General features: G+C 38.4%; 1 protein-coding gene across 4 annotated transcripts in view; it reads right to left on the bottom strand.

Annotated features, from left to right (window-relative positions):
- The window catches only part of LOC140480585 (tensin-3-like), a 426,853-nt gene that overhangs the window by 95,018 nt on the left and 309,684 nt on the right, over window positions 1-22,151 (bottom strand). For all 4 annotated transcript variants that reach the window (XM_072575634.1, XM_072575635.1, XM_072575636.1 and 1 more), the window contains 5 exons: window positions 20,526-20,590; window positions 19,218-19,301; window positions 12,617-12,729; window positions 10,895-10,955; window positions 9,796-9,871 (listed from right to left, as the gene is read on the bottom strand). In XM_072575634.1, the coding sequence (XP_072431735.1) occupies window positions 9,796-9,871; window positions 10,895-10,955; window positions 12,617-12,729; window positions 19,218-19,301; window positions 20,526-20,590 (399 nt within the window). The remainder of the gene's footprint in view (window positions 1-9,795; window positions 9,872-10,894; window positions 10,956-12,616; window positions 12,730-19,217; window positions 19,302-20,525; window positions 20,591-22,151) is intronic.

Raw genomic sequence — 22,151 nt, 5'->3', positions numbered from 1 at the left:
TTGCTACCACTCAGTCACAGGGCCAGCATTCACTTAGCTCTGCAAATGCACACACACTTTGTACAAATCTCATAGACTACAATTTTTATTTACTGCATGTATCATGCCTATACAATTGCTCTCACCCACCTCATAACTAATCACCCACTAACCAATAAGTCCAGTATAACTTTTCTTCAGGACTAAAACTGGACTTGAAACATTAACTCTGTTTCTCTCTCCACAGATGTTACCAGATCTGCTGCGATTTTCTGACGCGTTTTTATTTCAGAACCGCAGCATCTTTGCTTGTACATGGAGCCCTGGACTTCAGTGAGAATAAGTAACTGTCTGACTTGCTAACCGGTTGGATTAGAATCTCTAAGCCCCTTGACTAACACTGGCAGTACCCCTTACTGACTGAAATCCTTGTTCACCTATCTGAGGGCTGCTCCCCTTTGACTTTCACCCAAAGACATTTGCTTGAAGCATGTGCTGTGCAAACTGTTAACACATGTTGCAAGTGTAACATTAATGTAGCACACAGTGCAGTATACCAACATGACCACTACCTTAACTGTTCGGTACTCCACACCAGAGAAGCTGCCTCTGCAGTGAAGAAATAATACAAGCTGTAGAGGTTAGCAGGCTGTATCTGAATCCTAAACACTATGTGTGCTAAGAAAGCAACGTATACAGAAGCTGGCAGCCCTTAAGTCAGTGCGGAAGTCAGTGAGTGTGTTCTAGGAGAGCACTGTGAAGTATAAAAGGCTGGCAGCTGCAAGTAAATACAAGTGAGTGAGGACTAAGAAAGCAAGCTGAGACCATAGATGCCTCAGGCGTAGGTGCATGAGATGCATGTACGACCCCACATGCAAAGTGCTGTGACAGGAGCATGAAACATGTAGGTGCCTCTGTATTAAAGTGCTGAAGGACTGAACTGGCGAGAGATTTGGTCTGATAGCATGCCTGATTCTGTCATGAGGCTGGTAGTTTGCCAATGCCGACCGGCGTGGACAAACATTCAAAGATTATGGTGGCCAGTAGAATGCTGTTGTGGAGGGGCAGTTGCATGATGGTCGGGACAAGCATTGGAGAGCTGTAGCTGCCAGGCACATGCTCTCATTCACAAGTTGGGAATTTGTGCTGTTTAGTTTCTTGATGGAGAAGAATTGGAAATGGTGTAAAAACAAGGCAAGTTGGAACCAGAATGACATGCAAAAGCACAGAGGTAGGGCAGTCGCTGCTCAATGGCAAGATTCAGAAGCCACCAATAACAGAATCTAGTTTTTCTCCTTCTCACCATTGCTCACCTTATAACAGGGAGGGCAACTTCTTGCCCATCAAGATTTCGGTGAGGAATTCAAGGCTGCTCTGTTCATAGCAGTCGTACAATGCCCGGATAATTTTGATCACTTTTCTTAATTGCAAATAAGTGACCCAGCCAGCCTCACCCACATCCCACTATATAGACCATAGCACATTACAGTGCAGTAAAGGCCCTTCAGCCTTCGATGTTGCGCCGTCCTGTCATACTAATCTGAAGCCCATCCCACTTGCACTATCCCATGTACGTCCATATGCCGTCCAATGATAACTTATATACACTTAAACTTGGCGAATCTACTACCGTTGCAGGCAAAGCATTCCATACCCTTACTACTCTGAGTGAAGAAACTACCTCTGACATCTCCCCTCACTTTAAAGTTGTGTCCCCTCGGGTTTGCCGTCCCCATACTTGGAGAAAGGCTCTCCCTATCTAACCCTCTGATTATCTTGGATGTCTCTATTAAGTCACCTCTCAACCTTCTTCTCTCCAACGAAAACAGCCTCAAGGCCCTCAGCCTTTCCTCGTAAGATATTCCTTCCATACCAGGCAACATCCTGGTAAATCTCCTCTGCACCCTTTCCAAAGCTTCCACATCCTTCTTATTATTATGCAGTGGCCAGAACTGTACACAATACTCCAAGTGTGGCCGCACCAGAGCTTTGTACAGCTGCAGCATAACCTCCAGGTTCCGGAACTCAATCCCTCTATTAATAAAGGCCAAAACACTGTATGCCTTCTTAACAACCCTGTCAACCTGGGTGACAACTTTCAGGGATCTGTGTACATGGACACAGAGATCTCTCTGCTCATCTGCACTCCCAAGAATCTTACCATTAGCCCAGTACTTTGCATTCAGATTACTCCATCCAAAGTGTATCACCTCACACTTGTCCACATTAAACTCCATTTGCCACCTCTCAGCCCAGCTCTGCATCCTATCTATGTCTCTCTGCAATTAAAAAAGCTTCTTACTATCTTCTGTGTGAAAATAAATAAGATACTGATGAAACTACAATAAATTGTTGTCTAGATGAACACACGGTTTTCTTTCTTTTAAAAAGAAACTAAGTTATGTTTCAAAGAACTTCAGTGATTATTGTACTTAATGTGGTGAAATGATCTTCAATATATTCACAGTAAGTTCTAAAATGGCTGAATCACTAAACTTACTGAATCACTGAGCATTCAGTGAAGACTGCCCACTATGTTCATGCTCACCTACATGTTATCAAGTATGAGGTAATATGTAACAAAGCTTGAGAAAAGGTTTCTTTGTGCAACTGGTAATAGATTCACAGAAGTTTGTTCTGCATGACTGCAGCCCCTGTCATGTTTTGTCAATCAGTAATTCTACTTTTGCAATAAGTAATGACACCAGGTTTGTGTGTATTCTGTGATGTGTTTCTGAGACTATCATATCACCATAGTCTTGGGAAACTGTTGCAATTCAGCATCATATCACTACAATATTGCAAACATTTAAGCTGGAAACATAAATCTCAGAGCTCAGTTCCAATTACATGTAATGTCTCCAAAAACGCGTGGTTTATTTCTGGTACGACATGTTTTTCTCATCCTAACCGGAAAAAAAGGAAGATTTGGCAAGCCTTGCACAAGTGAAGGACCCCTTGGAGTACCTTCAGAAAGTGATATTGTGTCAGAATCACAAAGTATATTTTCTACTTTGGAAACATATCTCACATAGCATTTAAGGCCAGTGGAAAATAATTAAGTTCGTAGCGTTCTTGATGGCAGAGTTCTCCAAGTTTGATCATTTTAATGGATTAATAGATACCATGAAGCTAAACACAATTAATTACAGCAAAAAATGGTATTCACGTAAGATTAACAATAGGTAAGTCAAAACTAGCACCTTTTCAAACACTTATTGAAATTTACATGAAAACATGATTTCATGCAATGAACTTTTCTCAATATGTTTCCGGGTGCCTTTCTTAATTATAATGATTTGCTCTTTTAGACATGTTGACAATGAAACAAAAATCATCATTATATTGGCAATTTAAAAACAAGTTACTGCTGTTTAATCTCCACAACCTTTGTCCATTTACCCCACTCCTACTGACCAGGAACTTCATGTCTCCTGATCAGTTACAGCTTGAATAAATGCTGCCTTATTCAAGCTAAACTCACAGTATGAAGTTCAAGACAGAGTCCTGTCTCCTCAGTCCTTGTGACTTCTATTTGTAATATATCTTTCCAGATCATTACTCTCACATATCAATCTTTTCACTGAAACTCTAATATTGTAACACATGCTTCTTAGACCTCTAAATCTGACCTCTTAAGTATTATCCCTCATTTTTAAAAATACATTGTTTGCTTGCAAGCCAGCACCCATGACCCAATGCTGCTTCCCAAGAGGTTGGCAGTGGGTCCTCTAGTTCTCCCCAATATAACAGTAAAATGCTAATCTTGAAGTGAGCAAAGACATGCATCAGGTAAAGGCCAACCTGGAAATATTTGACAAGTTTCCATAGTGGACAAGTTAGATTTTTATAACAGTCTGACAAATGCATGGTGAGTTTTACTGAAACTGACCTTATATTTCTGATTTGTTTTCGGTAAATGGCCATGGCTGGATTTAAGCCATTTATCTCTGGACTTAGGCAGGCTCAGTGAATGGGCTAAAACATAGCAAACCAAGTGTAAAATAGATAAGCATGAAGTCATGCACTTTAAAGGTGGAATATTTCTTAAGTGGTGAGGGGTTGGGAAGTGCAAAGGGATCTCAGTTCTCTTTACCATAAGTCAATAAAAGCTAGCATGCAGGTTAACAACCAATTAGAAAAGGTAAACAGTATAGTGGCATTCATTTTCAGGGAGTGACAGTTTAGAAGTCAGTCTCCTGATCTAAAGGGGGCTTTACTTGTCAGAGAGGGAGTGCCACTGGAATTCACCAGATTAATCACTGGGATGGTGGAACTGTTTTAAGAGGATAGATTAAGAAAATCGAGTTTGTCATCTCTAGGGGTTCAAAGAATGGGAGATAACCTATTTGAAGCCTTTAAGATTTTTACATCAGGGATTTGACAGAATGGATATAGATCGTTTCTCCTGATTGGCAACTCTAGAAGCCAGGGCCTTAATCCCAGGAGTTAACACTGTAATGATGAGGAATTTCTTCCCTCAGAAGATGGTCAATCTTTAGAGAGCTGTGAAAGGTCAATCATTGAGTACATGGAAGACAGAAGTGCATGTTACCAAAGATTAATTACCTTAGGGGTAGTGAAGTTAGTGTGTGAAATTGGCATTGAGGAAATGATCAGTCATGAATGGTCTATTCCTGTTCCTATCTGTGCTATACTTTAATAATAACTACAGTAGTTCACATGAAGTGTGACTGAGAGAGAACACAGAAATGTGATTGTATGGTGACTGGCAAGTTTAGGGTATATATATATATGTATGTGGTAGATGTTGAACATGTATTAGATTCTGATAGAGTCTATACTATACAGAGCACAGGGTGCAGGAAAACATAATGGCCTTATGTTTTTAGTTTAGAATAAGCCTAGCAAGGCAAAAGCCATTGCAATGTGCATGGAGGTCCAATTGCACATGTATCCATTGTTTTAAAATGCACACTTTCAAACTGAAATTACTGAACAGTCATCCAAACATCTAATTTGCATCACATTTTAATTATCTAATAACTTAAAGCTCAAAACATTTGAACACTCGGGTCAAACAGTTATTTATTTTTAAGAAATAAATTGAAGATTATTAATTAAGTATATCTGCTTTATTTTTGTGAGGATAAAAATTAAAACAGAACAAAATATTTAATTAACCACTAATATTTGCAGAAATAATGCAGGAATAATTTGAATTGAAACTGGCATTATAGCCCTAATTCTGATTCAATGGAAAACTATTCTCTCTGTGACAGCTTGACCCACACATATGTCACTCTACCAACACCTCATATTCTTCCATGGCACCTTCTTGTACAATTGCAGAAGATGCAACTCTTGTTCTTTTATGTCCTATGTCTTCATGTCCAACGCCCCAAATATTCTTCCCAGATGAAGCAGCGATGTACTTATACTTTGCTCATTCTAGTCTATAAGGCAGTGTCCTCCACACTGTTGAGACCAAACACAGACTGGGTAACTGCTTTACAGAACATCTCTGTTCAATCTGCAAGCATGAACCTGACCTTCTGGATGCTTGCCATTTTAATACACCAATTTGCTCTCTCACCCACATTTCTGACCAAGGCCTGATCCAATGCACCAGCGAAGCCCATTGCAAGCTGCAGGAATGACACTCAGTTTTCCATTCACTTTACGGCCTTCTGGATTCAATACGGAGATCAACTACTAGAGGGCACAATCTCTGTCCTCCATTTTGTCTCCTAGCCCAAATGCCTAGTTTTCTTAACAAAGCTAATCTTTATTTCACTATTAAATCTGTTATGAATGGATCTCTCGTTTTTCTCAAAAACCATTATAACTCATTTTTCTCTTCTACACTATGATCTCAAATCTTCTTCACTCTCAAACCTTTCCTTGACCTTTCTTTCGGTTCCATTTGCTCCTCCTACCTTTCTTGCTATTCTAAAACACACTACTTTTTCACTTCCCTCTCCAGTTCCAAAGAAGAATCACATGGAAAAATCTTGTTCAAGAGCTACAACAGAGAGTCAAGATCCACAATCAGAACACCACCAAGATTGAAACAAAGCACAGAAGGAATGACGAAGTGATTCAGGAAGCTGACTACAAGTCTGTATTTCAAAGCAACTTGGAAATGTTAAGTTAACGAAAGGGACAATGTGTTGAGTCCTTACTCACTGATCCATGTCAGTTTTGAATGTTTTATGTATATTTGTCTAGTTTGATCAGAATGTGAGGAAATGTAGTTTTGCAAAATGCTCCTAAAGAAGACATGAGTAGCTGAATTAAGAACTAGCAAGTATTATTCAAAGCAACAAGAATATTACGCTTTTTACTACTTTGAACTGAAGCAGAATGAACTGTTCTGAAGGGCCATAAAACAATAGATGATCTATGCCACATAAATGCAAATAATCAAGCCATGAGAAGGTCACATCAAAGTGCAGACATATCATGGTCAATTTTCCAAATGTGCTACCGAGGGAGAGTATCACCTGTCACCAGTTGATATCTGTCAGAGGAGTAAATATTCTGGAAGAAATATTTGAGTGGAGTATCTGAGGATCAGCATTGGAATGACAATACTCAAATCTAGGATTTGAAAACTTGCTAGAATTGAACCAAATTCACAAATTTACCAAAATAAGGTGGACAGTTGATTTAGAACTGACATGTTGGGAGCTACAAAGCAAGCTGGCCAAAATAACCGGCAGAAATCTGACCACAACACTGTCAGAATACCTCTGCATCTCTCTGGCTGACCCCTTCTGGGATGAGACACCCAAGTGAATTCCAATCAGGCTCAAAATTCTTTTTTTGTTCTTCAGCATTGTGTGCTCCTAACAACAGAGTTCAGCAGCAGTAACAACAAATTCCTGGTCCTGACAGCTGTGTATTGGTGAGGACTGGTTGGAATTCACTTGGGTGTCTCATCCCAGGAACTTTGCTAGGGTCAGCCAGAGAGATGTAGAGGCACTCTGACATTGTTGTGGTCAGATTGCTGCCAGTTATTTTGGCCACGTTGCTTTGTAGCTCCCAAGATGTCAGTTCTAAATCAACTGCCCACCTTATTTTGGTAAATCTGTGAATTTGGCCCAATTCTGTCAAGTTTCCACATCCTAGATTTGACTATTGTCATTCCAATGCTGATCCTCAGATGCTCCACTCAAATATTTCTTCCTGAGTATTTACTGAGATATCAACTAACTTCTAGTTTTCAGCTTTTTTTGATATTTTCCCAATCGCTATGCTTTAGATTGAACAGTTTTTCATTTGGAACTTAGTCAAATGCCTTTTAAGAACCTGTTTGTTACTATTATCCAGTTGTAAACTAGGGCATTCTCACTAGCAAATCTAAAATAATAGCTCGTCCAATTTTGACTCCATGATGCTAAATGTTCAACAAATTGCATAGATGGAGAACAAGTAAGTGTGGTGAGTTTGTACTGTTACTGATCCGGCCTGGAGTGAAGCTAAGAAAATGCAAAGCTGTAACTAAGGATTACCTTGTGCTGTTTCTAATCTGCAAGGTAATGGGAATTCATTTGCTGCGGCATCTGGAGATCTTGTGTTGTTTGGTAATATAGGAGTCAGAGTACTTATGGGAATAAAAGTATATTCAAAACTTGCAGTGATTAAATCTGGATACTATTATTATGCAGCATTTGCAGCAAAGAAGTAGGCCCACATTCTATTTATACTCCATATGATGTTTCCTCCCACTTTGCTTCACCTGGCCCCACTAACATATGGTTTTATTATTTTCCCATGCATGCATTTATCTAGCTTCTGCTTAAATACATCCATGTTATTCATCTAAAAAAAACCTTGTGTTACTTAGTTTACATTGTAACAATACCCAGAGTAAAAATGGCTTTTCCCAAATGCTTTACTGAATTTATTAATGATTTTCTTTTATTTATAGCCTTCAGCCTCGGTCTCACTCACAGAATGACTTCTTGCTATCAATTTATCACATTCATAATTTTAAAAAACTCCATCAGGCCACCACTCTTTTTTTTTTCTCAGTATATGAGCCCAGTTCATTCACATTTTCTTGAACAGAAAATCTCTTCAATTCTGCTGCTCATTCTATTAAGTTCTTTTCTGCATCGCCTCCAAGATTTTTTGTGATGTTGTAATGTGGAGAGTAGAGCTGTTCGAGTGACTATCAAATAAAGGAATGCTTCATAATGAGGTTGACTGAAGTTAATGATGTCACCAACGCAGACAGTATTTTAGACAAGTATGTGGTTGATGAGTTCAGTTCACTCTGCTGCCCCTGTTGGGTGGTGGCATTGCTGGCTGCTGTATAATGTAACAGAAGTGAAGAAACAGCCAGCACATTGTGCACATGAATTTTATTTTGTCTACAACATTCTTTTTTAAAATTAGTGAGTCATGCAAGTCGTAATATTATCCCATATACAGTAATCATCAGGGTTACTGATTCAGAATGATTGAGCAAGTCTAGTGGCCTTGATTAATTTAGTTCAATTTAGAGCTAATTTTCTTAGTTACATCTTTTAAGCACAAATTAGGTATGGTAGAGAAAATATTTCATGTTACAGGTGGAAAGCAATAGTTGTGGGTACTCCATATAGCAATATCAGAGAGATAGTGAATTGTGTAGGTTGGTGGCTGGTGTCATGGGCTGAGAGGAGATTCAGAGATGAGTGTGTTTGGGAGCACCAGAAATACAAACATGGGATGTTGAGCCACTGGGAGATAATGGTGTTTGGAAAGATTGAAGCAGGGTGTTGAGAATAGGGAGGGCGTTGCCTTAAGCAATATCCTGGTGTGGAAGAAGTGAGAACTCAAGCTAAACTACAAATAACTAAGATTGTACATTCAATCCTTGACTTGTTGCAAATTATTAAAACCTGGCAGGTGAAGACATAATGAATTCACATTTTGTCACTTTTTTGACTCATGAATTAATGGTCAAGGAACACCCCTCTATGTGTCACAAAGCTGGTCCTTTTTTCCTAAAAGCTATTCCTTTTCTCAAGGATACTGTGTCCTTGATTTTTTTCCCCCAGAGGGGCCATAAACAGGACGGGCTCCGAATCGACTGGGTTGGTCCAGAGATGAAAATGGTATTGGGAGGTCTTTTTGTTTGTATGTAAACAGATGAGACTTAAGGCCACAGCTTTCATGTTTTAGAAGTAACCTGTATAATGAAGAAGGAGTGGTCAGTCGTGGAAGCGGAATTCTTTTACATTAGTCAGTTCAATTCAGCAGTGGGCTGTGTGGAAACAGGCTGCTCAAGTCTCTCCCCTTCTGCCCTTCCAACTTCAACCTATAAGCCTCTGTTTCAGATTTACCATATGTTTAAAGGCTTTGTTTATTGGTTCTGTTGTGTATTTTTGAAACAGCATAATTAAGTCCAGTTTGTATAGACAGAGTTCTGAGAGTAATCTATATCCTGTTCTTCACGCTTCATTCTGCAATTTTGTGAATACATTTTTGTCGGTTCTGAAACCTGGTAGTCAAACTCGCAAACTTACTCTGGGTAATTTTCACTGCACACTTACTGAAACAATTTGCAAAGTTACAATCTGGGCTGCCTGCTTAAGAATGTTTTGAGTGGTCTAGCTGAAGTCATAACACAAGGAAGAAAACACGCGAAGGCAGAATACTCAGTAATACAGTCGTAGAAGCCAGCAACAAAAAAAAACAAAAATGAAGACCCCAAAGAAAATATGAAGAATTATAATAGTTAAGATTTCAAGGAAAAATCATCCCGTTCTTGTCAACATGTAGGATAGTTTCCTTGTGCTAATCTTTTCTTTCACTTCATCACCACTGTTCCATTTGTTGTTCACTCACAGAAGAACTCACCATGATATCACCTTTTAGCAGCTGGGCAGGCTCTATTGAAATGCAAATTCTGCTTTGATTTTCTGGCCCAACGTTACTAAAATTAACAGAAAATTAAAGATATTATCGAATCAAAGAACAAATAAAAAGACAGGTTGTTGAAGCTCTTTGTCTCACTTTCATCAGGACTGACACAAAATGGCCAAAATTTCAAAGGGAACAACTTGGACTACAAGGAAAAAATTATGATTGATAGGCAAGTTGGCTCTGATGGTTAAAGCCTTGCCACAAAGAAGACAACATAAAACTATTGATCCCCACGCTTTTGTTTAACTCAGAAAAAAACCTAGATTCATCTCTCATTCCTGCTCAGGAAGGGTTCCTGCGATTGAAAGCATGAAGCTTCTCGCAAGTTAATGAGCCCACTGAGAGTTCAACTGACAATCTGAAATTGAGCTTGAGAGTAAATTTTACTATACTCAGGTTTCTTCAGCAAGACCTTTCAAATTTAAAAACATATCTACTATTGGACATTATATTCTGAGGATATGTACAGGCATCTTTAATAATTTAAAATAAAAGATGGGCGACCAAGTGCTCTTTGATATATTCTCCATGGCAATACTACAATCAAGCTGAGCCGACTTGCCAACCAATCAACACTAAACACAAGTTATTACCTTTTAAATTTAGCATTGTTGTGTCTGCCCTGATGAGTGCAAGACCAAGAATTTTGTAAAAACCAAAAGAACTACGGATGCTGTAAACCAGAAACAAAAACTAAAGTTGCTGGAAAAGCTCAACAGGTCTGGTAGCATCAGTGAAGAGAAATCAGTATTAACGTTTCAGATCCGGTAACCCTTCCTCAGAACTGGGGAAGTTCTGAGGAAGGGTCACTGGACCTAAAATGTTAACTCTGATTGCTCTTCACATATGCTGCCAGACCTGCTAAGTTTTTCAGCAATTCAAGTAACTAAGAATTTTATGTCGGCTTTTTTCAGTCATACTCAAGTTCTATATTACCAAGTAATGAATCATAAAATGGTCAGACAGCAAAGAAGGGAATCATTCAGCTTGCTGTATTAGTTACTGAAAAGTCATTAAGATTCATAAAACTTACTAGATTCCTGATGTGTAGACTGGTTGCATTGCTTGGTAAATCTTGAGAAACGGGCGACAAACTGAAAAATAAAAAGTAGGACATCCTCGCATTTAAAACTTTTGATGGTATTTGTCTGCATCAAGTCAAGCTTTGTAAAGGAATGGTAATCTGGTGCACACTTGCATTCACATAACATACTTTTGCAAAAGATGTTTTGTCCCTCACAATGAGCAAATTTTTAAAATCAGTTAAAAACTCAAATTTCTCCCTATTCTAATAAAACCAATAATTTCTCTTCACTATTTGCTTAAAATCTGATTTAAAAACAGAAGCTCCAAACTTGTAACAGGCACCACTTTGGCACTTATATCACTGTTATATGCATCAGGAATTGTGATAACGGGTCCAGCCAGAGTGCAATCTGGGGACCTTTCCGTGCTGCACAGGATACACGCAACTTTCCAATTTCAGGACCCAGCATGCTGGCTTTGAAACTTATACTGGATCTGACAAAATGGAACTACCAGCTCAGGAAGCCACTACTATAAACAAAAATACTGTGGATGCTGGAAATATGAAATAAAAAGAGAAAGTGTGGGAGAAACTCAGCAGGTCTGGCAGAACCTGTGGATACACAAGAACAGTTAATGTGTCAAGTCTGATGTGACACTTATTGCTAATAAAATATTTATATAATTCGTAGCACTTTTAGCTTTTTCGTAAATCGCAGTTGATAGGCATTCAGCAATTTTGCCAGTATTCATCATGGTAATATTTGGTCTTTCAATCTTGACAACACTTCAAAAATTAGGCTTATACTTTTAAATTCACTACTGTTGGACAGAACTTTCTGAAAACAAACCAGCAAATAATCTCGAACTGATCCTATCCAAACCTGTGGAAGGATTTTGCTCTCTCGAACAGATTACCTACATCACCCAATTAAAATGTCCATTGACACCATAGTAAGATGCCAGGGACTGCCTTGAGTGAGTTAGAATGGGACTTTTGCCAACCATCATCAACCCCTCCACTCCTAAATACAGACACACACACACACAGACACACACACACACACAGACACACACACACACACAGACACACACAAACCAAAGTAGATTGTATCCTTGAAGTTGTTGGGACTGCAGGCAGACCTTAATAGTAAAGAAGTGATGCATCCTGGACATCAGCTAAATGAGATATTTTGGTCAGGCCTGCTATGTATTTCCCATCAAGGTAGGGGTGATCAGGGGGCTGATTTAAAAAGGTCAATGGCTAAGGGATAAGGGGTGGTATTGTCCCGGACAAGAGTTGGTTCCGATTGGCACAGGGCTCCCCTCAAAAAGAGGTAGCCTCATTTTCTGCCTGACAACAGCCTGTACAGTGAAAGCTGCTGAGCTGTTTTCCTTGCCTCAGTCTTCCATGTGTATTAGCACAGCATAGGTTAAATAAGGCCCATTAATTGGCCATTATAGGGCAGCAAAATGCCCAAGGGCAGGTGGGCTGCCTGATTCATTCTCCTTATACCATAATATTGCAGATGGGTTGGGGATTGGTAGGAAGGGTAGGCCATCCATTTTATTTCACTAACCACTAAATCTTCAGATATGAAGTCACAGGAGAAAAACTACAGCATAACATCAGGATCAATGAGTAAATTATGAGGTTTTTACAAAGGTGCAAAAGAGGCATTAAGTATATAATTTCCTTTATTTCATTTATTGCATTTCAAAACATTACCTCCTCCAGTATCAAAGCTGGGAATGCCATGCAAAATCACAAAGTGCAGAAACAAGGGAGTGGTGTTCATTTTCACTGAACCGGAGAGCAAACCATTTAAAAAATGGACATACCTATGGGGAAGAACACATTGTAAAGTTAGTCTGACCTGTTTTACATGTTATTTTGTCTAATTTTTCAAGTACCGAAAATGTGTATATATCGTTTCATGAGCAAACAACTGAGAGATGAAGTGGATAAGGAGTCATTATGTTCCAGTACAAAGGAACTCAATGATTATTTTGAGAGAACAGGTCTTTTCCACTTATACACAATGAATAATTGGAGTAAACAATGAGGAGTAAAATGTGGTTGCTTGGCTTAGCGTGTTAGCAAGCACTTTTGGCAATTTCCTTGTAGTAGCTAGTCCTTTTTGACCTTTTGCTGTTCTCAGCAGATGAGGAGCTGGTGAATGGCACCAAAGCTTTCAACATTGGTATACAGACCCAACTTGATAGGTCTACTGATCTTTATTCACTTGTTTTATACGTTTACCTGATATGAAAGCATAGGCACTTGATCCAAACCAATGTTATAAGGATCTTTTAATTACTGGTCAATTACTCCACTAAAAGAAGACACTAAATATAAATGAAAACCCAAAGGACTATAGATGCTGTAAATCAGAAATTGCTGGAAAAGTTCAGCAGGTCTGGCAGCATTTGTAGAGAGAAATAAAAGTTAACATTTTGGGTCGAGTGACTTTTCCTCAGAACGGAATATAAATTATTTACTTCAATGCTCTAACACAATAATTTTTCTGTGATCACCTAACATTCACGTGCAGACTGAAATTCATCATTTTAGGAGCCGGTTAGAGGTCATACCTGTGAAAAGTGCTCATTCAGAACATCTGCTTCAAAAATGTGTGAACATTGTCAGATTTTAGTGTCACAAACTCTCACGTGGTGAAAGGTTATGCTACACATTAATAAAGTTGCAAAAGGACTTGCCATGCTCTTAAATGCGCTTTATTTTTTGCTTTTAAGTTATGAAGCTTACCAAAAACCACTGATCTGTTGCTTCAGCTCCACCCAAAACGTGATATTGCATAAAACCTCCAGTATTGTTAGATGGCTACTGATGACAGAGTTTAAAAATTGTCCCTGTGACCTTTCATGTAAAGGAGAATGCCACCTTCTCAGTGAAACCTATACCTATTCAAATGTTTGAAACCATTCCCAAAGAACAGAGACTTTCCAGGGGTTTATAAATCCTTTGTATTTTTGAGAGCTGTCTCAATTTTTCGAACGTCCAGATGTTTGTTTTTCTTTCAGTACAGTAGCAAAAAGGCCTTTGGATGGCTATAAAAAGACAGAGGAAAAGATAGAAACTTGCATCACTAGTCAAGTAATATGGTTACGTTCCCAGGAATTTCCAATCCCAGAAACTGAAAAGACCGTAAGATACAGGAGCCTGTTCCACCATTCGATCATGGCTGTTATGGTTCTCAACCCTATTTTCCTGCCTTCTCCCCATAACCCTTGATCCCTTGACTAATCAAAACCCCTCTCTCTCTCTACCTTAAATATAGACAATAACTTGGCCTCCACAGCCTTCTGCAGCAATGTGTTCCACAGATTCAACACACTCTGGCTTAAGAAAACACAAATATGGTTTTAGTTTGACTTTTTAGACAAACACTAAAAAACACAACTCAATGTCTTAGCATTTTGATGCCTTTGTCAGATAGTTCAGAATACGCCAGAGCAGAATTGATGATTAACCTGTCAGTTTTTGTTTGTGATAGGATCTGACACTCAGGTTCTGAAGCTCAAATTCTTCTATGTAGCTTTAGATAAGGCTGAAGCCAATGTCATTTCAGGCATGGCAACTAACTTGATTCTGCCTCCTGCAAGTTATTTTATCTTGTGCAGTTATGCTCATGTTATCTCCCACAATGTAAGAAACTGGGTGTGGACACTGAAGAATCCAACAGCTAAACGATTATACACAGACATTACGTTTCTCAGGCACATATATGAACTGACTAATATTAAGTGATTCGTTGCAATAAAAGGCTTGCTTCTAGCAGTGTATAATGCTTCAAGGTGATCCTGGGTTTGAATGGAGAATGAGACCTGCATAACCTCAGATCATGAGCTATGATGCAGTTCATTAGCTTGTCTCTTAATAGTATATTGAGTGAGAGATATAGCAAAATACCAGTTCTGGGTGAGGAACAGCAGAATGGCTACGAGCGCTTTGCTAAAATGCTATTTTCGAAATTTCTCAACGCAAGTATACAATGTGTGAACCGATGCTCTTGACAATCGATATTTCATTCTTCCAGTCTTAGATAATGAAATCTGTCCCTATGGGCCAAAGGTTTACTCTGTAAAGTCAAAATGAAACCTAATTACACAAACATTTCAGCAACTTGGTTTGGAAATTCAAATATGGTGACGAGTTTGTGTCGATATCAGGCAGCTAATGAAAGAAAATTGTTACCAAAATACAGATCATCTCATACTCTTCTGTTCCATCCTGTCTGGTATATCTGGGACAAAAGGGACTAGAAATGTGCTTGAGAAACATCTCACAAGAGAGTATAATACATAGTGGTGGGCAAAATCAAAGTAAATGCAGGAAAGCATAACCTCCACTATGTTTCCCAAGAAGGGCTCTGCTTTATGATGTCTGCATTAGCTACTACAGCTCTGACACATTGCGAATCAAGGCTGTAGGGAATTCTGGCTCCGTACAGACATCTCATCGATACAAAAACCTCAGCATAATACAGCAGCATCTGTCACCTCTGTGACTAATTTGGTTCAACTCCCCAGAGCAAGCCAGGGAGCCCATTTTCAGTTGGTGAAAAACTTCAGGGTTGGAAAGTTACTGGAAGCCAGTGGGAAATCTTTGTGAGGTGAAGTTCCTGCCACGTCAACGATATCCTGCAAATCTGGATTTGAGCCTGGGTCGGAAATTCTTTTGTAATTTTAAAAAGCTGATTACATTAAAAAAAAATCTCTTTGTAAAATGTTATGCCCATTATACAATAGAAAATTAGATATATAATGACAGTATATCTACACAGAGAACAAAATAAACAAGCTTCCAGATTTATGCTGGTATAGGAACGTCATAATAATCTTCAAAGAGTCAAATTTTCTTCACAAGCTAGGCAATAAGTTTAAGACTACTGTTCTCTGATGTACTGCCAAGACAAATTATCCTTTGAAGTCCTTACTGGACTTGGTATAGACTTTTTATGTACTAGTTAGCAAAGGTAAACTCCAACTTCCAATTAAAGAGTAATGCTTTTTCCCACAGAATAGTGCTAAATAGTTATCTCTACATATTAAAGCAGTCTGCAAATGTTCAGAGCATCATTTCAAGCACAGTTATCATGATCATTACATCAAACCTCCAGACAAACTGGTTGGTATCCTTTCCCATAATTTGAGTTCAAATTTAGACTACATTTCAGGGATAAATGTTCCCTAGCTGCATTGGTTTTATGTGAATGTGTTTGGCTGTTTCAACAAGGTCTCAAGTAAACAGCACAAAATTGTCTTATGTGATAGTAAGTTAACATCCTCACAGAGGAGCTATAATGATGCAGTTTGGTGATATTATGAAGTTTAAGATGACAAGCATTCAGCTGAGCTTTCTTAAGGGATGAATCAGCACTCAAATAAATACATACAAAAACCTTCAATTATTTTACTGTTACAAGCCTGGATGTACAACTGAATAATTTGGCATACTGGTGATAGCAACAATACTGTACTTCAACAGGTCATTAGAGTAACCTTGTCAGCATTTAATTTAGTGCCAAAGCAAAACAATATACTTATAATTCTATTTAGCATGGAAATGTTCAAGTTTCACTTCCAAATTCCAGCTGGGTCAGAAAGGACCCAATGGAATGGATTTCCATATAAAAGAATCAATTTCAAAGATGCAAAGGATCTTTTTATTGAGGTTGCTGGTGCTTTCTTAAACAATTGCAATATAAAAGCTTATTTATTTACTTCATTCAGCATTAACCTGCACGTAATAATGTTTTCCAAAGTGACTGGCATGACACGTTAAAACACAACCTGAGACAAAGATTTGGTGCATCTTATTTAAAAGATTGAGCCTATTCTGACCATTGAGCCTACCCTGCCATTCAAAATCATAGCCTCAATACCACTTTTTCACACTCCCTCCATATCCTTGCATGACATTGATCTCCCGAAATCTATTAATTCCTGTTGTGAATGTCTGAGCTTCCACTGCCCTCTGACAAAGAATTTCTAAGATTGACCCATCTGGGTGAACACATTTCTTCTCATCACAGTCTTAAATGGCCAAGCCCTTGTCCTGAGATTATGGCTTCAAGAGTCACAAACAAGGGGAAACCATCCACTCTGTAGGAATTTGGTAAGTTTCATTTAGATTATCTATCATTCTTTAAAACTTTAAAGAATACAAACCATGTTTCTTCAATCTCTCCTCATAAAACTCTCACATCATCTGGGAGTTAATTTGGTAAACCTGGATTGAACTCCTTCTATGGCAAGTATATCCATAAGGAAACTAAACTGTACATAATACTCCAGGTGAGGTCTCATAAATGTGCCATGTTCATTAGATGCAGCAAGTCATCTTTATTTCTGTACTCAAATCTTCATTTTTCCTTTCGAATTGCTTGCTGTACCTGTACACCAGCTTTTAGCAACTCATGGACTAGGGACACCCAGATCTCTTTAGACAACTGCATTTCCCATCCTCTCACTGTTTAAGAAATATTCTACTTTTATATTTGTTTTTTCCAAAGTGAATAACTTCACACTTAAGGAAGTCATCGAGCCAACTCACTAAACCTCTCCAAATCCTGTGGAGGACTCCTTGCACCCTCATCACAACTTCCATTCCTACTCAGCTTGGTGTCATCAGCAAATCTAGAAATATTACAACTGGACCCCACATCCAAATCACTTATATCTGTTGCAAACATTTGTGGAATCAGTACAGACCCTTGCAGTACCCCAATAGTAACAGTCTGCCATCTTGAGAATGATCAATTTATTCTTATTCCCTGCTTTCTGTTGATTAACCAATTCTCAGTCCATACTAAGATTTCCCTCCAATCCCATGCACTGTAATTTTATTTACTACCCTCCTATTCCCAACACAAATGAATTAAAAGATAAAACGGGAATCTTATTCTCTGGCAGAAAGGTTTTGTATTTGACTCACGCCCCTCCCCCCCCAATGCTGTGGTGATTGGCCTTAGATGTAGTAATAAGAATAAACTGCCCTTTCAGCATGAGAGGATGAATAAATAACTTTTCCCTGACTGCTGGGGAGCACACACTGGTACAATATTCAGAATCAATTCACCTGGGCGGTATAGTGGCTCAGTGGTTAACACTACTGCCTCAGAGCTCCAGGGAACCAGGTTCGATTTCAGCCTTGGTTGACTGGCAGTGTTGAGTTTGCGTGTTCTCCCAGAGTCTGCGCGGGTTTCCTCGGGTGCTCCAATTTCCTCCCACAATCCAAAGATGTGCAAGTGAGGTGAATTGGCCAGGCTAAATTGCCCATGGTGTAGATTATAAATCAGGGGCAAATATAGTTTGGGGAAATAGGTCTGGGTGAGTTGCTCTTCAGAGGATTGGTGTGGACTTGTTGGGCTGAAGGACCTGTTTCCATACTGTACAGATTCTAATTCTAATTCTAAACCTGCCATCATATATTCTTCCCATCCACTGTCTGGATCAAATTTCCGATGTTAAGTTGCTAGGTTTACCCAAGAAAAATCATTCAGCTAAAGTTTAGTGTGCTGACAATATCTACATAAACATACCCTACCCTAACATCAATGTTTGGATAGACACAAAAATATTTGAAAGAGAAAGGACAGAAGACGCTTGAAAACAAAACCGGAAATGAGGTATTCCTGGATTTGCTTTTCAACCATCCATTTAACAAGTTCACAGAACACATTGCTTTGTTAAATAAAGGGCCTGTAGGTGCTTGTGAATATCAACAGCATTCGTGCCACACCATTGTAGTAATGTGACTGTAATTCAACCCTTTTTTTGAATTCATAATAGGAGCACTTAAAAAATGTTCTATTGAATGAATGTGTAAGTTTTGATTAGCCTGTTTCTGTACTTACAGATTCGATGTGGTAGAGTGCAGGTCAAACTCAGGATTATTTACACTGCACAAAGTGAAGACTTTGCTTCAAAGTCATCATGATCTGTCTAATGCTTTGAAAATTAATTTTCCTTCAGTGAGTATTAAAACAAGCAGGAAGAGAATATTAATCATGCTCATGAGATCAATTGAACAGCCTTGTGTCACTCTCCAGATGTATGCACAATTGCTATACATTGAACACCTACCAACCAGGGATCAAGAGAACAGAGGCAAAAAAAAATGTTCACCCAGTGATAATAAAATTAATGTCAATTGGCCAAGGAATCTTAAATGCAGTGCATCTCGACTGAAAAAAGGTGTTCATTAACACACTAAAATAACTGATTAAATACTTGACAACAGCATTAACTCTTTGTGATAAATAAAATCTCAACCATAATCAAATCAAACAAAGGAAGCATACCGCTTTTGCGATGGCTGCATCAATGCAGAGACTTTATCATCATAGAACTTCTTCATCGCAAATCTGTCAAGAGCTTGATCAGCACTGTAACAATAAAATATTCAGAAGAGTGAACACTTAATAATCATCAGTTGCCAAGGAAGGCTGAACTGAATGATCAAGAGACTTAAAAGGCTTAAGTTTAAAAAGACAGAAAATATGGCTATTCCAACTGATAAGAAAAAATGGACAATTCAACCATTTGAAATGTCCTGGTCATGGATGGATATTGTTACAGCACGGTGGTGAACCCTTCTGCTAATTAAAACAAACACCCAGAAAAGCTCACCTTGCCCCGTAATCTGTTAAACTCTGAGTGAAAAAGAACTCCCAAATTCCACTATTTAAGGAAAAATATCAATTTATTCTTTAACTCTAAAAATGAACATTGAACAACAACTATTTACAACTCTAAGCCTCCTTTGTCTTAAATGTTTGTTATCTATCTCCAAATCTATAACAATATACTGTACTGATAAAACCCATATTAAAATTACATCAACTTAATTTCAAAACCAGGCAGTGGCAGCTATCACTGTCAACATCTGTCTTCTTTGGCTGTAGATCTCCCTGGGTCATCTTTGGTCTTTTGCTGCAAAGATGTTTCATTGGAAAAAAAAAGTACCTTTGATAGATAATGTGTTGCTGGCAGTTACTCTGGCGATGGCTGTTAGTCTCTCTCTGTCTAACTGTAAAACTGCCTGCTTCTTTATACCCCCAGCATTGGATCTTCTCATTGTTTTATCAAAATCAAACCAATAAATTCAAAACCGAATGATTTATAAACCGAATGGGTCATAATTTAAACTAATTGACTAAATTCGAATAGTTGTCAAAACAGCAGCAATCAAAACTCAGGTATTTGTTACACAGCCAAATGTGACATATTTTGAGTATACTCTAAGACTGTTAGTCAGTCACATGACAGGTGCCTGCAAGCTTTCAGTGCAAAACAGTTTTCACTCTGTCTTAAAGGTACAGTACACGACTTCAACTTCATAACAATGCAGATAGGAAGATGTCATTTGCTTGCCCTCCATGTCTTTAGCAGTTGTTGATTATACAGAAAGGGTAGGGACTGGAGGGCTTAAGTCTTCAATATGAGATGAGTGAGGTATAAGACAGTATGATTAATAAGTTCCATTAGCAAACAAAAATCTACGCACTTACATTTTGAAACTTCGCTGTTAAGGAAAGTGATCCTTTGAAATTATAAAGACAGTATAAACTTGTGTAAATTAAGAGCATAATTCAAATTAGATTTGTTACCTTGCAGAAATATTGGTGAAGTGCATATATGATGAAATAACCACTCCTATCCTCCCTTTGCCTCCCTGTAGAAAATAAACATTACAAGTGAGACAGTTTCTTAGAATGAACAAAGCCACAAAAGATGTGCTAGCTCCATTATTGCTCACTGTGATCATAGGTGGACAATAGTAGGAAATGGTATCAGGGAATATGTTTTAATGTAACGTTATTCGTGCTGATATTTGGTTGCATGTATTTGTTACATGCAGAATAAAATGTCCCAAAAAACAGGCTACCCAGTTACTGATGAGTTTTGAAATTGCAAAACTATGTAACAGGGACAGAACTTTATAGAATCTGTTCCGGTGCCATAGGTGGGGGGAGGGGGGGGGCGTGGGGGTTGGCTTATCTTGCCTTCACTAGCTCTTCAAACATACAGTGCCAATCTCCTGCTTTTGCTATACATTTATACACAACCTCTATCCAAATAGAAGTTTTGATCCCTTGTACACACACTTGACTCAAAATCATTGCTTACTTGAATCCAGCAGACATGACAGTGATGTTTTTGACACAGTCATGATATTTACTCTATTTTAGGAACTTGCACAAGATCAAGTTGTGAGATCTGTTTATCCACATTCAACTGCGGTGGAAAGTTTCTCACAGGATTTTTGCAAATGGTACATTCAATGATTAAACAACAAGCCACAACATTACAATAAGTATAGAGTGGGGGCTAAGTGAAACACTGAAAATGAATTTGCTGGCAAATGGGTTCCCAGGAAAGTTAGCTCTCTATTGGAAGAAACATTGCTAATTAGAGCAGACTTTGTTATTTTACAGTTGCAATAATTTAGAGATTTTATGCCATATGTTACAGTGGCTTGGAAACTCAATGAAAGGAATAATTTAGGCATGAAACTATTCATTTAACTGAACAGTATTAAATGTTATCTGATATTAATAGGACTGAACATCTAAAGTTTGCAGTCAAAACAAAGTACTCCTACTTAAAACTCAATTAGAAATAACTCTTGGCTCCAGATTCTGGGAAACTGCACCCTATCGACTCGGTTTATCAGTTGTTCATGAGATTTTGCTTCATTCCGTTAAACTCATACAGCTACTAATATTTGATTCTGATTAGCCTTTACATAGCTCAGAGCTTTCCTCCTTTCCTATTTCAATCGAAGAGCAAAACCAAAGCAGGGAGATGTGGTTTTCGCTCCACTTTTCCAACTCTAAACTTTTTTTTGCGATGACAAAGCATCAGAGGTGGTTGTAGCTAGCTGAAATGGCTTGCCTTCATGTGAAAGCCAAGAGAGCAGGTGTCTTTATTGTAGATGCCAACAAAGCTGAATATGCATTCTTATTACATTTTATTACTCAGATCAAACAGGGATCAAAACCAAAAGTGGGACTAACGATTGATTCCTACCTTTCTCCTACCTTAACTACAACACTAAAGCAAGCTGACATCATTGATGAATGTTGGGATAGTAAAGACCTGTCTACTTGGCTCGCGAAAAACCCTTCTCCATTTTTTTCCATGGATGAATCAATTTGTTCACAGTTCCTTCTAGTGTAATGTTTCAGTATGAAATACACATCTAATTATACAATTCCCCAGTGTTCCCATTT

Source organism: Chiloscyllium punctatum, chromosome 8 (assembly GCF_047496795.1).
Source record: "Chiloscyllium punctatum isolate Juve2018m chromosome 8, sChiPun1.3, whole genome shotgun sequence".
Lineage (NCBI taxonomy): Eukaryota > Metazoa > Chordata > Chondrichthyes > Orectolobiformes > Hemiscylliidae > Chiloscyllium > Chiloscyllium punctatum.
Note: the sequence above shows the minus strand (reverse complement) of the source record. Positions and strands in the feature narration are given on the sequence as shown.